Source organism: Oculina patagonica, chromosome 14, assembly GCF_052425735.1.
Source record: "Oculina patagonica isolate OP01 chromosome 14, crgOcupat, whole genome shotgun sequence".
Classification (NCBI taxonomy): domain Eukaryota; kingdom Metazoa; phylum Cnidaria; class Anthozoa; order Scleractinia; family Oculinidae; genus Oculina; species Oculina patagonica.
Window position 1 is genome coordinate 20,742,583 of NC_135771.1, and position 18,440 is coordinate 20,761,022.

Genomic DNA, 18,440 nt, shown 5'->3' on the forward strand with positions numbered 1-18,440 from the left:
AAAGTCTTAATTTAACAACAGTTTTATTAACACAGGTTTCACTTTTTTCATGAGAGATAAATTTTCTATTCAGCAGTTTAGTTGATGGAATTAAAAATTTTAAGTATCTTTTTGTGATACTGTTATTTCTATCTATGCCGAGTTAACGACGGGCAGTCCCCATTGTAATTTTCTGACAGGTATGTTGCAGGTCTTTTAAATCCCTTTTTTGCTTTCGGTCTAAAAGTCTCCTTAGTGTTTGAGATACAGTGGAATCTCGATTTCTCTAGCCTGCGAAGCTGGCGGTTTTGTTGGGGTTAATGCGCGCGCGAGCAAGCGGCGAAACCGCGAGGGGTCTCTTGCGGCTTCGCCGCTTGCTCGCGCGCGCGTTAACCCCAACAAAACTTCAAGAATGCGAGATTTGACGATTTCGACGAAGGAAGGGTAATTAAGGACTTTTGGTTCGAGATATCGGGAGGTTGAAAAATCGAAGGTTTAAGTATACCAAAAATATGTTAATTCATTGAAATTATTGGATCCCAGATATTTTAGGGTTTAGTTTAATTAGCCAAGAGATTATGTGGTAGCAAAATTTATAATGCCTGTATGTATGTATGTCTATTTACTATTCATTTGTATTTTGTTTTCTCTTTTAGGTAACTTGATCAGTGCTGCATCAAGTGAAGACTTAAACACGAAACCGATTTGACTCAACTGTTTGTTTGTAAACACTATAATTATAACTTGAAGATTGAGTTTGCTGGATTATTTGCCTGAATTAAATTAAAATGCTTCGAGCAAAAACGATATCAGGAGAAATGTAAGACAGGGAGTTCTTTTTAATTTTGTTAAATACGTAGTTAAAGTGTAAACATGATAATAGCGGAGTGCTCCTTTTATAGTAAGCTCCGTGATACTTAGCCGACGCGGCCCACTGCCTTTTCGGCTGAGTATCAGGCGATGTTGCATGCGATTACGCTGGATAATTTTTAATTTTTTTTTCTATATCACCCTTAATGGCACATCTGCTCTAGTAAAGCTGTGAGCATGACGAGATGGTCCCACGGAAAGCCCGTATTTGTTAAGATTTCTCGATGTAGTTTACTCGGTTAAGGTTTAGCTAAAAACTGAGACTACTAACGCTGATTAAAGCATGCAAAACACGAGAGAAAGCGTGTGTACACTAACAAACCGAGAGACTTGTCCTTTCTAAACTGTAATAGATTTCGAAACGTTTATCTCTTACAATATTAGCATTAACTAGTCGAAACTAGCAATATAACTACATGTAACTAACTCCTAAGATCAAATGAGGCGTCGTTATTTGTACTACCCAGTACTAAGTATCGCTCTACCCTCGGTGATCGTGCATTCCAGTCAGCTGCACCAATGGAATGGAATAAACTGCCAGCTGTTATTCGCAACATAAAGACACTTGACGATTTTGAAACTGCCGTTAAAACTCATCTTTTTAACTAAGCTTTTAAATAGATCTTTATTCAGTTTTAGTCTGATTAGTTTTTAAATAGCATATTGTACATAGTTTTTAAAGAGTGTAAATAGTTTTCTAAAGTTAATTTTTATTTCATTTCTTATTTTGTAACTCATTGTAAAGCGCAACTGAATGTTTATATAGAAGTTCGCGTTATATAAATGATAATTATTATTATTATTTTTGTTCATGTGTGTATTAAAGCTTAGCAATGGCCTACTTAAAAGTTTAAAATAAATATCACAAATATAACAAGATATAGAAGTGTTCTTGAATAGATAGTTTGCTTTTCTCTTTTAAGTTGGAAGCTTTAAAGCGCAGCTAAACCTGACAGGGGAGGGGAGGGGGCTTGAGCGAGTGCCCCACCTTTATACTACCACCAACTTTTTTTCGATCGATATTCAAGACGTTTGATTTGACACTTACAAACAAGGGAGGACCCTTATTGTTTTAATGTTAACACAAATAGTAGACGATTTAAACAGATGTGACTTTGACACCTGTATACAATAGACACGTGGTCACGCCTTTTCTCGCGCGCAACTAATTTTTGAGAAATCCCCATTTTAGCAGAAATATCAAACCATTAATATTTAAACAATAGGAATTGGATAATGAACTATCGAAAAGCAGCAAATATTAGCCGATCTAAAAGAGGTGCGACTTTGACACTTGCACATAAAGACACGTAGTCAAAACCCTTCTTGTGCGCAACCGTCAAAGTCACACCATTTCTAGATCGGCTAATGGTTGCTTATGGTGATTTCATTGAAACAATAGGCTTCACATACAAGATTGGCCAGCTTAGATTTCACTCAAAATAACTTTTCTAAAAGGGGGATTTGCCGGAGATATGTGTATGGGCTAGAGAGGGTGTGAACGCCTGTTTATTAAGTAAAAGTGTCAAGTTCACATCTATTCTAGAGCGGCTGAAATTTGCAACTGAATATTTCAGTGTTTAAACAATAGGGTTCTTCCTCTTATCCAAACTAAAATCGTTGTGACTCCGACAGTTGCACACAGCAGACACGTGGTCACACCCCTTTCAGCGCGCAAATAGTTATTTGGAAAATACCCATTTTAGCGCAAATGTAAATTGGTTAATGAGTTACAGAGTACGTATCGACCTAAATTTAGCGCCAAATTAATTTGGAGGAAAAGTAAAAACACGTCGAGCAATCGCTCCATGAATAAATAAATAAATAAATAAATAAATAAATAAATAAATAAATAAATAAATAAATAAATAAAGTCTGCAGATAGTCAAATGTTCCACCCGCCTCCACCCCGAAGTGTATGTGCATTCACCTCCACCCCCATCCCCCCCCCTCCCCCTCCCCCATTCCCAAACTAACCCATGACCGCGTGAAACACTGGCGCCGAGGCAAGCAGGAAAGAAAGATGGCGGACTATTTTGAAAACTTCCAACCATTTATCGGTGATTTATCGACTGTGGAATGCAGTTTTGATGTCTTCTATAGCCCTTTGGCGAGTTTTAAACGCATGAAACGTTTACTTCGGAGAGAACAGCTTGCAAGGCGCTCTGTTTTGGAAGCTCGACTTGGTGTAAATAGCATGAAGCTCACGAAGCCAACTGAACCTTCAAGCTTTTATTCAGGTGAGTAAAGAGCGTTTATATACCTTAGATAGTTTAAGTGCACTAAAGAAATGATTCTTGGGAACTTAATTTATGCTTATGTACAAAAAAATGAACTAAATATAAGCTAAAGTATGACACTAAACATCTGTAAGCTTCTGCATAATTCAACACGTGCTGTAAAAATGCGACAAGACTGACACCTTTTTGCAAAACTCTAAAGAAAAGCTCAAAACTACTTAGCAATGAAGTGTGGTCCAAATTCAAATGAATTAAAACACATATCTGAATTGTCTTTTGCATTTCTACGTTTTTTCCCCACTCTCCCCTTCAATAGCCATCCCTAGCAACTTTACCTCCCCCTCCCCCTCTTCATGTACTCTTTTTCCCTTACAAAAATCACTAAGCCAGCTATAGAAGAGTTTTCATTTGATTGTCATAAAACCAAATTGGACGAGAAAGTGGCGTGGAATTTTTTAAAACCAATGGGTGATTCCAGAAAATATCGACCATACTACAGGTCTGCCGTTAAGGACCGTAATCCATAACACCTGTTAAGGCTGAGTTCATATGATTTTACGGGTGAAGATGTCATTCGGTGTTATGTTACACATGCATATACCTGATTGAAGAAACATTCACCTGTGAAAAGGTCAAACCAAGAACCATAAGACCAAATGGGATTATGGGTAGACAGCATTGGTAAGCTTAGTAATATTCCATTTATTTATAATCAAGGCAATATTCTCTTTGAGAGCTTTAAGAGCATGATTTATGCAACCTGTCATATGATAATTTCCATTCTGTCACTGACAGGAGATGGTTATCGGTACTTTTTCTGATTTCTTGGTAAACTATTGGGTCGCATCATTTATCCTTTGGGCTCTGCACGTTTCTTCAATCAGGTGCATACAGAGTGAAATGTAACTCTCCTATAAATGGCGACGATTATTTTGATTATTATTTTATTCTTCCTGCATTATTTGGATCAACTCCATACATCATGCTCTTCAAGGCAGAATTTCAGCTTTCTGCTCTGATCACTAACAATCACGAACTGAGGAGTAAGCAACCAAAGAGGACTGCTGAAAGTCACGCTAGTTCTTCCATGAATGTTCATAAGATGATGCAATTGGCAACTGCCATGTCGATCAAGTGGAATTTCTGCAAATGTATTGAATGAAGTTTCATCAGAAAAGGAGTTGGTTCACACTACACATTTTATCCGAGCCGAGTTAAATTTTCAGGAACACATACAATATTTATCCATGCTAGGACTACCAGTACCTCTTGACTAGGTCTGAGCATGGGTAAAATTTTGGTTCTGCATGGGTGGGGCAAAGTCATTTACATGACAAAATTTACCCGTGCCAAACCAATTTTTTGGTACGCATACCATTTTTACCCGAGCCGTGCCAATTTTTTTGTTTAGTGAATGGGCCTTAAGACTGCTTTTTTAATTGATCAGATGAGGACATCAGAAAGAGAACAGACCAAAAAACAACCACATGAAGGATTAAACCCAGACTTTGTCAGATGAACATGGTGAGTTTATTTTTTTGTGTTGTCGTTATTACATATATGTGTGATAATTACAGACTAACTGAGATATAGAATGTGATAGGAAGTTAAGTAAAAATATTATTAAGGACCAGTTTCATCCATTTGGCTTTGTTGTCATTTTCAGTATTTTGAATTAAGGTGGCTGAACACAGTTTTCCAAACTTTGCCTATCCTTTATTTTGCACTTACGTCCAAACAGTTGCAGCTGACAAGCTCAAAGTTGGCAAGTTATAAGATAAGCTACTGCATTTTTGCAGTCACTTATTTCCATGATGTGTTACCATGGCAACACAGCTAATTGTAATTTAACCAAAAAATAATATTGAATTCTTCACGATTATTTTTAGAAAATTCTGTCAGTAGAATTTTTTCATCATTTTGTATATGATGCAGTTAATTTTTGATCTCAGTTAATTTTTTTTAACTAGTTAGTATTTTTTCTAACTAGTTTTTTTTATATTCTAGGTTAAGAAGTAGAAAAAGTAATACACCTCCCCTCCCTTGATGTCTCATTACCCTGCCCCCCATTTTTACTAACACCCCTCTTACTATCTGCTATTAATATTATCCCCCTCCTCTAAGTACAATCATCTAGTACTTTTTTTTTTTACTAACCTGCACTGGATTTGAACTCTTGACCTCTGGATTTGCTGTCCAACCCCTTACCACTTTGCCACGTAGGAAATGTTGGATGAACCACTATTTTTTTAAAAATATATGACTCCAACCCATACCCTAACCCTATTATTTACCTAGTATAAAAAATTAACTAGTTAGAAAAAAATTAACTAGGTAAAATTTAAAATTAACTGAGATCAAAAATTAACTGCAACATATACAACAAACATGGAAAAAATTCTGAAAATTTTAACATTGACGTAATAACTTAAGGTTTTAACAGAAAGAATTTTAATTTTTTGCTTTTTTATATTTTCACGTATTTTCCCAGAATGTTGAAAAATTCCTTTGTTAAATTCCAATTTTTTTGTAATCAGCAGTTTTCTTACTTTCTAAAGAGTACAGCCTTGCAAAATTTCTTAAAAATCTAATGACTGGTTTGCTAGAAATCGCACCTTTCTAGTAAGACAATAAAACACCAGATAAAAAACTTTTTGATCAACTTTACATGCACAACATTTAAATTTTGCTATTCTCAAACCCTCAAGCACACGTGCTCAGACTCACTTTTGCATTGAATCTAAGGAGCATGCGGAAACTGTATTCAGCCACTTAAACTTGTTACTAAGCTTAGTGGGTAAAACTGGGCCTTTGAAATGACCTGTATATAATTATAGTAAATGTTACCACCTGTATAATAAAATTTATTGTCAGTATGCTCGTCAAGCACCATGGATACATACATGTACATGTAAATATTGAGTTGCAATAACATAAAAAATGCTCACAATGTCAATCAACTGCCACTAAGTACTGTATAACAGACACATTTGGGACTACAGTCGAAGCTCTCTTAACGGACACTCTCGTAAGCGGACAGCTCTACTTACGGCCGCCTTGTTTGAAACCCTGTTTTAACGCCCATACAAACTGTGTATTTTTACATTCTCGTAAGCGGACATTCCCGTAAGCGGCCGCGGACACTTTCAGAGATTACAACTTTTTCTTTGTTTTTATAGAGCTCGATCCCGTATGCGGACACCCCAAAGAAAATTTTATTAACAACCTCTGTATCTTGTTTTTTTTTTTTCATTTCGAAACACCACTTACATGTACATGCATGTTAGCATTATGTTAGCTGGACAAGCTCCCGTCAGCGGCTCTCTATCCCCTACACCTCTAGTGGCTGCTTATGAGAACCATTCTCATAAGTGGCCAGCTCCAGTTGCGGACACTTTTGACACGTCCCGAGGGTGTCCGCTTACGAGAGCTTCAACTGTATAAAGCCACGTTTTCACGGGCAATTTTTATGTGACAAAATAATATATCTGATCGTGTAGATGACACAACAACTCTTTGTCAGCATTCCAAAGCTTAGTGCACCAGTAATGACCCTGGACAGCAGAGATACATGCATACAGTGCCCAATGGGAGTTTGGGAGATTGATGAACAATATTTATTGCTGACATTATTGGCTACATTTTATGTGACAAGTCATCTACACGAGTAATTTCCGTATGTGACAATGAAAATTGTTGACACGCCAGCTTGTCAACAAATATATTTGTCACCTACAAAGTTGGCCAATTTTTTTTTATCTACACAAGCAAATAAAACTTGTGACATAAAAATTGCCACATAAAATTGCTTGTGTAAACTAGGCTTAGAGGACCCTAGTCAGCCTCTGCCATTATTGTTTTTCTTGGTGCCATCAAAATAATGTATGGTGAAGCGAAATCTCATTGCATTGTTAGTTGTATCACTGGAAGTTTGCTTTAAGTTACCTTAGTTAATTATTAAGTAGTTTCACAGTGATCCATTTCATTTAGACATGCTGGACCACATAAAATATAATATCGAAATTCTTATATGTAAACAAAAACAACTTAGGCATCCATCTGACTAGGGTCCTTCAATAGAGGTAGTCTGTAATTACCTTCAGTTAATTCTTATTCGCCGGGACTTTAACTCCTGTCCATAATAACGTGGTGTCCATTATACCAAAGGTGGGAGTTAAATTAGTGTACAAAAATTATCAGGAATGTTAATCATTAACTGATCTGACTGGGTGGAGGGAGGGTTGGGTAGCAGCTCTCACAAAGTCTCACATGTATGACTCGCTACACTACAAGAGAACAATAGAACAAACAACAGGAACATAATGCCCCCCCTAGGCCCCAAAACAATAGCAACTGCCACACTAGAGGACCAGTAAAATTACAAGGTTATCAGAGCTGCCGCACTACCTTACTTATTCGATTAAGCGCCCAACCTGGAATAAGTGCCCACCCCCACCCCCTTAAAATGAGGGCACAAGAGAAAATTAATTTTGTTGAAGTTGAGATTAAAATTGACTACATACTACTAAGAGATTAAGACTGAGTTTTCTAGTTTTTTAACTGAAACTTTCAATGAACATTCAAAATTCAACTTTCATACATCTAAGTTGCATTTTGTTGTTATACATCGTTTTCTTGCAGAAAAAAACGTACTACTTGCTAATAAATAATATTGTGAAAATTTAATAAGTGCCCAGCCTCGAATAAGTGCCCACCCTAGCTAAAGGTCCAAAAATTTAATAAGTGCCCAGGGCGCTTAATTGAATAAATACGGTATACTGCTCCCAAACGCAGCCTACAAGTAACAAATACTTATTATGATTGTCAAAGTATTTAACATACACCTGTACTAATTATGCATTATTTTTATCTTCAAGGACCTGCATTCCTGACAAGAAGAGGAGATATAATAAACACTGGAAGACAACAGACCAACAAGTGCACCAAACCAGATGGAGGATTAAGGCTACGCATTTGATGATTGTGGTAAGTATTTAATTTATTATCGTGTTGCTTTTAAGTAATGTTTAATAAATGAGCAGCAGTGTTTTATCAAGTTTAAAACACGAGGCGCAGCCGAGTGTTTTAGACTTGATAAAACACGAATTGCGAATTTATTGAACGGCTTAAAACTCTTCTGATGTAGATCAACTCATTCTTGCACTAATATTTAGATTTGGGGTTATTTTGGCCTAGAAAATTGGACGTAAAGTTTAGCCGTGTCTTTATCAGATATAAAGACACTCATTAAACATTAATTTCTTTTGTATTTTCTTTATGAATTATTAATGAGTTTTTTAAGATACATTCATGTAGACATAGTAATATTTTACATTTTTTATTGCAATTACAAAACAGATTATTTACAAACACACTACTAACACTACATACTTATAACAACAGACGTATTACCACTAACTAACACTAATTACAAGCAATATTTCACAGTCGGCTAGACTTAATTGTTTTAAACCTAATTGAATTTAACCTACTAGCACCTTGAACTTTTACTTTGACTTATTAATTATGTGTAAATTTCCTACTACTTAATTTAAAGATGCCATATTAACAATAATAATTTACAATAACATTTTTTGCCACTTACTGTAATGAAAAGCTTCTTTCTTATTCTTTTTTGCAATAAAAAGCTCTAGCTTTCGAATTTGTAGTGTTTTGGCTTTTAGTAAGGATAACGATGGTTTGATATTTTTGTTACGACATATATAAATGGTATATTTCCCTAACAGAATTATATGGTTTAACAAATTACTATCTGGAATGTTGTCGAAACAACCAAAAAGGATGGTTATTTCGTCAAACTTATCAACTTGCAGGTTTTGATTGTTTAGCCAAGAAATAACGGCAGACCAAAAATCTTTCGTATACACACACTTTACCAGAAGATGCTCCAGAGTTTCTTCGTGATCTCCACAAAAGGTGCATAACGGAGAAGGAATGAATTTCATTTAATATAAAATACTATTTGTGTAAAGGATACGATTTAAAATCTTGTATTGAAAGGCTCGCGTTCTGGTGTCAAGAGTGACTCGACCAGGCAATTGATAAATATTTTTCCAGTCTAAGGAGTTGGAAATATTATATAAAGACTCAAACTTAGATTGAGCAGTTGGGGGAATTTGGACCCGTTTAACTAGACATAGTAGACATAGTAATATGATACAAAAGAACATTAGGACTTCGGGACGGACAAAAGGTGTAATTCATTAGGTATTCAGTAATTGTTATACACATGCGCAATGGGGCTAAAGAATTATCAAGGGACACCCTGTACTACCTGGTATCTAAGCAACTAAATGCGGAACTTGCCAAGGACGCATCCAGTTTTAAACCTGTTTTAAATAACTTTGTGCCGCTCTGCCTCACGTTTCATAAACGTTGCGAATCGTTTCGATAACTTTATAACTAACACAATAATATTCCATGGGTCCTGACGAAAGATTAATATCACTATACTCTCGTAATATCCTGTTTTGATTTCACTTCTTACATCTTATAGAAGCAGAAGTACTACTCTTGCCGTGAGACAAAAACCGGTTATAGAAACATTTTTAATTACGCTTGTGACTGCGCTTATTTATTCAATTGCCTTCGCTTGCCTAACAAACATTCTATCACACATTGAACATTCCAACGAGTATTTGCCCATCGTAACTACAGAGCCTTTCACCACTTACACTAACTCTTTGTATTGTGGAAGCAGAGGTATTATTCTTGTCGTGACGCTAGCGCTAAAGTTTCATACAACGAAATATGAAATCACGTATTTCGGAGCATGTTTTAATTAAAATTATCAACAGACAATCACTTTTGCTCGCGTGATTATCTTCCGGCTCACAAAAAATTCGCAGGAATTCTCGGCGCGTCATTTTGTTAAATATCATGAGTTGTTTCTTTGACTACAGAGTTTTTTTGCTGTTGTAAATACCTTCGACAGCCTTGTAGAAGCGGTGATTTATTTCCTGTCATAACGCTTCTAAAATTAAATTCAAACATCAAAGATAAAATCAGTCTTGTCGGCATGTGTTTTTCGCTGTTACAAAAGGCTTTGTAAAACTTTGTAGAAGCGGAGATTTAATTCTTGCTGCGAAGTTAATGAATCATCGAATGATAAAATCTGGTCGGCGCGTGTTGACACTCGCTAGATCTGAACAAAAACAATCGATCGCAAAAATGTAGCAAGCATACTCAGTGCATCATTTTAAAATCATTTTCTTTTTTTGACTACAGAGTTTTTCACTGTTATAAACGGCTTTGTAAACTTTGTTTAAGCGGAGATTTAATTCTTGCTGCGACTTTTTAGTGAAAGATCGGAAGATAAAATCTGGTCGGCGCGTGTTGATTCGACCAGCTGAATTGGACCGGCTGGATTAACTTGAAGAAAAAAATTCCGCTCACAAAAATATTGCAAGCATAAACTTGCGCATCGATTCAATCTAAATCGTGAATTGTTTTATTTACTATAGAGGTTTTACTGTTTTTAACGTCTTCGTAAACTTGTAGAAGCGGAAGTTTAAACCTTGTGAAATCATGCTAGCTATGTCGAAGCTTCGTCGGCCCGTGAAACAAACAAAACCTTTCGTTGTATTCTTTCGCCGTCATAACCAACGTGATTTCGAAGAATGCCGTTGCCTCATTCTTCCAAACTAGCAGTCAACTTTTTTTGAAACTAGAAAGCTACAGCTCTATTCAGACTTATATATCGCTTCTGAGCAATCGAGTCAGTTTCGAGTCGGCTTCGAAAACCGGTTTTCACGAATACGCCAGTCGTCAGGCTCATAAATATGCACGAACCCCACCTGAGTGGGGTTCGTGCATATGTAATGAATTACACCTTTTGTCCGTCCCGAAGCTGTCATGTAACATAAATTTACAAGAAGCATAACAAAGCTTAAAGTGCCTATGAAGTAAAAAATAATTGCTGCTTATTTTAAAGGCTTTCCAAAATAAAAAAAAATGGCGTTTTTGTTTTTGCAATATCTTTTTTCGTTTTAGAGATATTTGCGTTTTTATATTATGCAAATGAGGAAAGTGATGACGTCATTAATTGTTCCACAAAAATTAAAAGATGAAGCACTGAATCAAGAATATCTCTGGGAATATTTGAGCTGTGTTCTTCAAACTTGGCATCATTAATGTACACCACAAAAGACTCAACATGACACCTGTCGTGCCATTGTCATGGAAACAGTTTTGTTGTAAATACCTATTTATATTAATACTCGCATCCCCAATTTGTGGTTAACCAAAGATGATCCACTCCAAACAAGCTTATGAGGAGAGTTAGGGTAATATGGGCATCATGTGTGTTCCAGGCCGGACCCTCTGTCCCACATTTAAGGGTTGCAAATGGAGATATTTGGTTTATGACAGAAAGAGACTGGAACCAAGAGTGTTGCCATGGTAACATCATAGTATGAGCCATCTTAAACCTTTGAAGAAGGTCACTACCGATGCCAAGTTTCAAAACTATCAATGTTATATTTTCAGCGATATCCTTGATTTTGTCAGCTATCTTTTACTGGAACAATTTATGACGTCATCACTTTCCTCATTTGCATATTAACACAAAAACTTGAATATCTACTGAACGAAATAAGATTTTTCAAAACAGTAAACGCCATTCTTCTTTATTTGTAAAAGCCTTTCATATAAGCATCAATTAATTTTTACTTCATAGGCACTTTAAGGAGGCTCACAACAATTTCCACTTTCCAGCTCTCATACTTTGATGGGTCGGTGCCACAAATATTTATCAGTTACTTCTACAAAAATGGTATCACCCAACAACTGCCCAATTTTTAATTTTCGAACATTTGAAAGGCTCCCGACAAAAACGTCCCCTGGACTTTCTGGCTAAATCGAACGTTATCAAAGCAACTCCAAATTGCGCATGCAGGTTTGTTTACGTGTGTTAAACACTGTCCTGTGTTGCATTCGGCTGGTCTTTTCTTCATTTTTCAGAAATTATGTATGCAAAAAAAAGGCATTTTGCAAGCTTACGTGCTCCCAGTCAGCTAGCAGTCTGAGTTTTCCAAACGCATCGCGTGTACATCTTTCCCTGTAGGGTTTTCTAAGCGTCTACGGAAGGGGAGAAACCATTTAACAAGCATGTCTTCGACTCGCTGCGCATGTTTTTTGTTGATTTGAGTAGAGTAGGACTGGATACTGCATTGTGACGTAAGGTCACATGTTAGAGGCGGAAGAGTTTGAATTGAGCGAAATGGCGCCTGTGAAAGTAAAACGAAGAAGTTTATAGTTTTAGCTCAAGTGTGGCTGCCAGGTGGTTGAAGGACATCATTAAGTCTGAATACCCGTAAGTTTACAGCATCGCTCGAAGAACTGAGTAATGTTTCTGCCTTTGTTTTGTACAACAGCGCTGTTTAGCGCTTCGGAAAAAATATTGCACAAAACAAGGTAGTTTTGAGCCTGGCCGCATAGAAAGCCTAAAACAAGAGGTTCCTTGCCAGGAACTTCGTCAACGTGAGTTTTACAGGGTCCGCTTGGGTTCTGCCGCGACAAAGTTGTGGAGAAGTGACCTGGTTTAAGGGCCTGTTTATATGGAGGAGAGTTGTCCCTGGTAGGAGGGTTACCCTCCATACCGAGCCACCCCGGGCGAGATAGCATTTCATACGTTTCTTTATAAATAGCTGCGAACTGTTTATATGAGAAATTGCAAAGTTGGCTCGGGGGGCAGGGTGACCCTGGGTGGAGGTTCACTCGCTTTGAAGGTAGGGTGACCCTGGGAGGCGAGCCAATTTTTTTCCATATAAACAATTTGGTTATTTTCGTAGGAGGCTACCAGGGACAAGTTGACACATGCAGAGCATGCGCAAACGCTGCAGTCGACCAAAACAAAATTGCAGATACATTGAAATCGAATTCGGCGGTAAATTTGTCCAAAAAATGGTTGTGGTCGATGTTTCAGCGTTCCTTATTTAAAAAAAGGCAGACATAATAGATGTTTCAAAACAACTCTCGCCAGTCTTTTGAACCGAGAGGGCCAAGTTTTGGCTCGGTCAACAGGGACAACTTTTTCATATAAACACTTGGCAAAAGATAGCTTGGGGGAGAGGGTAGCCCTCCTACCAGGGACAACTCTCCTCCATATAAACAGGCCCTTAGACTTTAAAAAATTCTTTATAGGTTTCGCAGGGGATCTTCCCTTGCAAAATTTTTTTCTGTGCCTCATTAAATATTCATCAATCAATAAATCAATCAATCGATTCGTGCCTTAGTTTATCTTGTTTTCGTGGGATTTGGTAGATGTGTGATGATGTAAGGAGTGGAGATAGAAGTGAGACAAAGCCGGCGGCACTTAACTGAAAGCAAAACTAGACGTATAATTTGTATTCAACCAACAACATATTCAATCAACAATCAGTCTTTATTTCACTTTCACCTCAAAATTACAGCTAACGGTAACAGATTACAATAGCCTTGCCCGAAACAACAAAAAGCAGCTAACCGCAAGCAGACTGCAGTGAAAGCTAGCCGCTTGAAACGCTAACTCTAACTCTAACCCTTAAACTTGGGTTTAGCTTTTTAACCCTAAATTTGAAATGAAACCCTAGCGTCAGACCCTAACCCTAACCCTTGGGGTTTAGGGTTAAGCTTTTTTCGCTAGGGTTAACAGCAACAAAAACTATCATCTACACTTTTCAGTAGTTCTATTACTAAAACGGCCACAAAGGAAACAGGCGAATTTCATCGCAGTAGCACTTAAAGTTTAGGCCTGAATAATCCTGTCAAATTTTTTTATCTCAGTAACTGGGCTGAAATTTCCTACATGAACAGTACTAAGACAAAAATCATCTCACTAACTAAACCGGGCCAGCCTGGTTACTGAACTCATATGAAGAGACCCCTAATGATAGGTACATTTAATAAGGGAATACAGGTAATAATAGACTTTTTGACCACTTAAACATCGTTTTGAACAAGGTTGTGATTATCACTTAAAACAAAAACTTAAGACGGATTCCGCTGAAAGTTCGAGCAATGAGTGCGAAAATTAAGTACCAAAAATCTACTCATTGCACGGCAACATTTTGTATACTATTTAAAAGATCTCATCGAAATTTATTTGTCTTAGTGACCCCGCAATTAAATTCTAAAGCATTCTCGAGAAAATTAAAGTCAAACCTCGAAAAAATGTATTAAACGCGCGCCATTTTGTTTTGAACTGGCGCAAGACGTCCGTTTTAACTGAACTAAAGACAACTTCAAATCCATTTTTCTCTCGCGGGGTCAGCTTGAGTGCTAATTTTTTGGCAGGTTTTTGTTAGCTGTACTAAAACTGTTGCCATGCTAAGAGGTCTTTTTAGTAACTTTATTTTTGCCTGTATTGCTCGAAAATTGTGCGGAAACCATCTTAATTTAAATGACCTGCACATTGTTATGCACCATGGAGACAATATAAATAGCTTGTCAAATTCATTAACTATTCATGAGGGTGCAAACCAATTGGGGCACAGTATTCAGATCACATGTACACAATTGTAAACCCCAATACAAATCAAACAATCAAATTAACTTTTGATATAATCTCCTGCTTAGCTAATTAGTATTCATTATTTTTTGATACAGATCTCTACCGAATCGCATAACAATACTTTGCATTCAATTTACTGTTTTCATTTCACAAGTAGAATAAATTATTTGCGTCTGATCTGTATATGGCCATTTACAATGGCTCGCCTTTCGGCTTGCCAGTGTAAATGCCCATACAGATCTCCCGCTCATATTTAACTCCTTCATAAAGAACAGTCAACTCCCACTATAACAGACACCTTCAGGACCACACTTGGTGTCCAAAAAAGAGGAAGTCTGTATAGCAGGGAGATATTTTGGGGTAATTCTTATTTACCATGCATGATTTAAACTGATGTCTGTATTAACAGGGTTTTCATAATAAGTATCCTCAAGGTGGGAGTTGACTGTACAAACATAATGTAAATCATAGACAGTAAAGTTGAACCCCCACTAACAGGCCAGGCAGTTCTCATAACCACACCTGCTCATTTGCAATAAATTGAGTAATTGATTGCTGGATTCTTTTTCTCACTCAGACTGTGGACTCAGGACCGTGGACCAAGGATCGTGGACTCAGGACCGTGGACTCAGGACCGTGGACCAAGGATCGTGGACTCAGGACCGTGGACCAAGGATCGTGGACCAAGGATCGTGGACTCAGGACCGTGGACCAAGGGTTGTGGACTCAGGACAGTGGACCAAGGATCATGGACTCCTGACCGTTGACCAAGGATCGTGCACTCAGGACCATGGAGCAAGGATCGTGGACTCAGGACAGTGGACTGCGGATCGGGGACTTCAGACCGTAGACCATGGATCATGGACTCTGGACCATGGAGCAAGGATCATGGACTCAGGACTGTGGACCAGGGATCATGGACCCACACCACAGGACAGAGGATCAAGGACAGAACACCAAGGAACAAGCACTGTGGAAAGCAAGCCTGGGATTTTCAGGAACTGACACTCTAAAGCTAAACTGTAAATATAGTTTGTATGTTGAGATAATGAATCATCAACAAGTGTTTACCATGAAATCATGCGCATACTTCAATATAATTTTTGACTTTGATTTGTTTTAGCGAAATAACCATTTTAAAAGTAAATGATTTAACAGCGATGCTGTCTTGTGCCAAATTACACCAAATTTGTTTCTCATACCTCATGGTAAACATTTGTTTTCAGTACTCACTGTTTATTACCAAGTTACAAGTGCACAAAGTGATACAGATTATTTAATTATTTGGGTCATAAGCAAATTGGGGAAAAATCCTTTTGCTACAAATGACACTACAATTTTTAAAGGTATCATAGGCCTACAGTTATTACAGTAATCTATTTCTGGGTATTTGGGAACAGAACTCTGAACTGCATTTTGAATCAATCAATCAATCATTTTATCAATCAATAAATTTAACAAACAATCAATCCATTTATCAACAAATTTATCAATCAATCATCAATCAATTTATCATCCTATCAATCAATCATTTTATCAATCAATCTATCAATCTATTAACAAATTAATTATCGATCATTTTATCAATCAATCAATCAATCACTTTATCAGTCAATCAATTTATCAACAAATTAATTATCTATTTTTTTTTTTTTGGCTTCCCCCCTGACCCGAGGCCCCCCACAATCAAGCAATCAATCAATTTATCAATTAATCAATCATTTGTTTATTTTACTACAAAGAGCTAAGTCCTGGGCTTAAAAAATCAATTTAAATGTTTAGCTTTGATGCACATGTAGTTGGTAATATAAAGAGAGTATTTTACTGGCCGGGGTGTGTGGTGTGTGCCATTCATTTGCAAATAAGTGGCTTTTATGTAAAAATTAATCTCTACGCAACAGGGATCTTAAGACGTAACATATTTCCCATTAATTGTCTATATTAAAACAAAAACTGTCTCTTTATTAATGTCAAACTGAGAACATTATTTGCCAAAAGCAAATTTTATATTATTTTTATCATCAGGACTAAAAAAACTTTCATACTACTTTTATTGAAGACCATTTGATTTAAATTAATTCCAAAAAAATTTGAATGCTAGGGAAAATTTCATCTTTCCAAAGCCACTTATTTGCTAATGAAAACTCAGTTCAACATTTCATACTTCTTACAAGGTTCTTATTGAGCAGTTTTAAATTGTATTCTAATTTTATTCTGGGTCTCTGAACATGATTTGAAACTGAACAACACTAATTTTGGCTAACTTTGATCAAAATTGGCAACATTGACTTTTCTTGACATAATCAAAAATTCAAAAATTACAAAATAGCTTTGGTTTTGGAGATTAACTGCTCAATAGGATACCTGTATTTACAGAAATATATATTTCTTTTTCAAGGTAAGGAACTTTGTAGTCTCAATGTTCATCATGCTCTAGGCCTTCTTGTTTTTGTTTTTGTTTTTTATTTCCTTTTCTGCCAATTCATTTCTCACTGATTTCAACTCAGTTTTCTGGGTGGGGCCATATTCATTTTAATTTGTACATTTTTTACACTAAAAAAATTCGAGATTTTTTTGGGATCAAATCATTCAATAGTACGATGGCACTTGAGACTACAATATTTTTTGTTACCTTTAAACACAAAAGACGATTTATAAAACACTTTTTCAGCTTCAAAACTATTCCAATTAATTCAATTGTCTGATTAAGAATTTTTTTTTCAGTACCAATCTCTAGGATTTTGCCAATTCAATTTAATTTCTCTCGTACAAAACGTTATATTTAAACAAACTTAGATATTTGTTTGTTTGTTTTAAACGTCTTTTTTGTTTAAAGGTGCTACACAAGCTCATTAGCACAAAAGTAAGCAATCCTTAATTCAGTTAAAAATGGGCGAAATGGTTTATTTTCACATGAAACTACTTAAAGGTCGAGCATTTAAAAGACATCAATTTAGGGGTGTAGAATAGACTGTTTGAGTCTAGTGGGGCTTGTCAAGATAGCCTTGCATACAAGTCTCTCAGTATCTTAGTAAGAAACTAATGAAAAATTTATTTTTGTTAGCATTTCGATGTTTATTTTATGCAATCTTAGCTATTTCTCTTTCGAGAACACAGAACAAAATTTGCTTGTAATCCTACGCTTCTCCAAGAAGTGTCTTTAAGGCAAAGTTAGGTAGGTCTAATTATTATAAAGGCAAAGTTAGTATTTTTTTAATTTCTTTCTAAGTTAGTACAGGGGAATAGGTTTTCAATTAAGTTCAGTAGGTATTTTCTGTTCTTACTGTGCTAATGAGCTTGTCTATTTTTTCTTTGTGGATTTTATATTTTCCACTGAACTTGGTATATTTTAGATTATTTTCAGAAACTGAGATGGCCCACACACCCGCACACAAAACAAATGGTCAGATTTTCATCTAGCCGATCAACGTCCCTGCAGGGTTGTGGAAACTCTTGCTCTGAGCTGGGTGTTTCTGATGTTCCTCTGCAATATTCCAACTGAGAAATCCTGGTGAGTTTATCTGATTCGTTCATTTTTGATGGAGGCACTTGGACACTTTGATGATTTGGTCGTTTGCTCTCAAGTGGAGGAGGCATCATGAGGGGAGGTGAGAGTTTGCTTTTCATGTCTTTTCGGCTTTACTTAACTACATCAGAATACCACACCTTTATTCTAATTGGCTTTCAAAGATGTTTGTTTTCAATCAATGTTTCTTAAAATCTTCTGTTGTTGAGGACGTAAAACAGTAGTGCTTTTGTGCAGGTCATGGGCGGTGCATTTCCTGGATTTTGGAGTTAGTCTAGAACAAGGAATGTCGCTAATCTGGCTTGACTGGAAT

At 36.6% G+C, this 18,440-nt stretch overlaps 2 protein-coding genes and 2 long non-coding RNA genes across 10 annotated transcripts in view; 3 read left to right on the forward strand and 1 right to left on the reverse strand.

Annotated features, from left to right (window-relative positions):
* The window catches only part of LOC144638894 (uncharacterized), a 57,482-nt gene that overhangs the window by 23,696 nt on the left and 15,346 nt on the right, over nt 1-18,440 (reverse strand). The gene's annotated exons all lie outside the window — the stretch shown is intronic.
* Nucleotides 1-18,440, forward strand: part of LOC144638809 (uncharacterized) — an 83,764-nt gene that overhangs the window by 16,730 nt on the left and 48,594 nt on the right. The gene's annotated exons all lie outside the window — the stretch shown is intronic.
* LOC144638821 (tetratricopeptide repeat protein 28-like) overlaps nt 1-18,440 on the forward strand; it is a 52,043-nt gene that overhangs the window by 2,661 nt on the left and 30,942 nt on the right. Inside the window, exon 2 of one of the 4 annotated variants that reach the window (XM_078498101.1) lies at nt 636-1,586. The exons of 2 other annotated variants lie outside the window; for them this stretch is intronic. In XM_078498101.1, coding sequence (XP_078354227.1) covers nt 636-639 — 4 coding nt within the window. In that variant the 3' untranslated portion in view covers nt 640-1,586. Of the gene's footprint in view, nt 1-226; nt 273-635; nt 1,587-18,440 lie in introns of those variants that run through there. One more of the 4 variants, XM_078498099.1, reaches the window with a different exon arrangement.
* On the forward strand, nt 2,867-8,013 carry LOC144638880 (uncharacterized). The gene is made up of 3 exons (XR_013568019.1): nt 2,867-3,089; nt 4,537-4,613; nt 7,967-8,013. It is a non-coding gene; the product is annotated as an uncharacterized LOC144638880 (long non-coding RNA).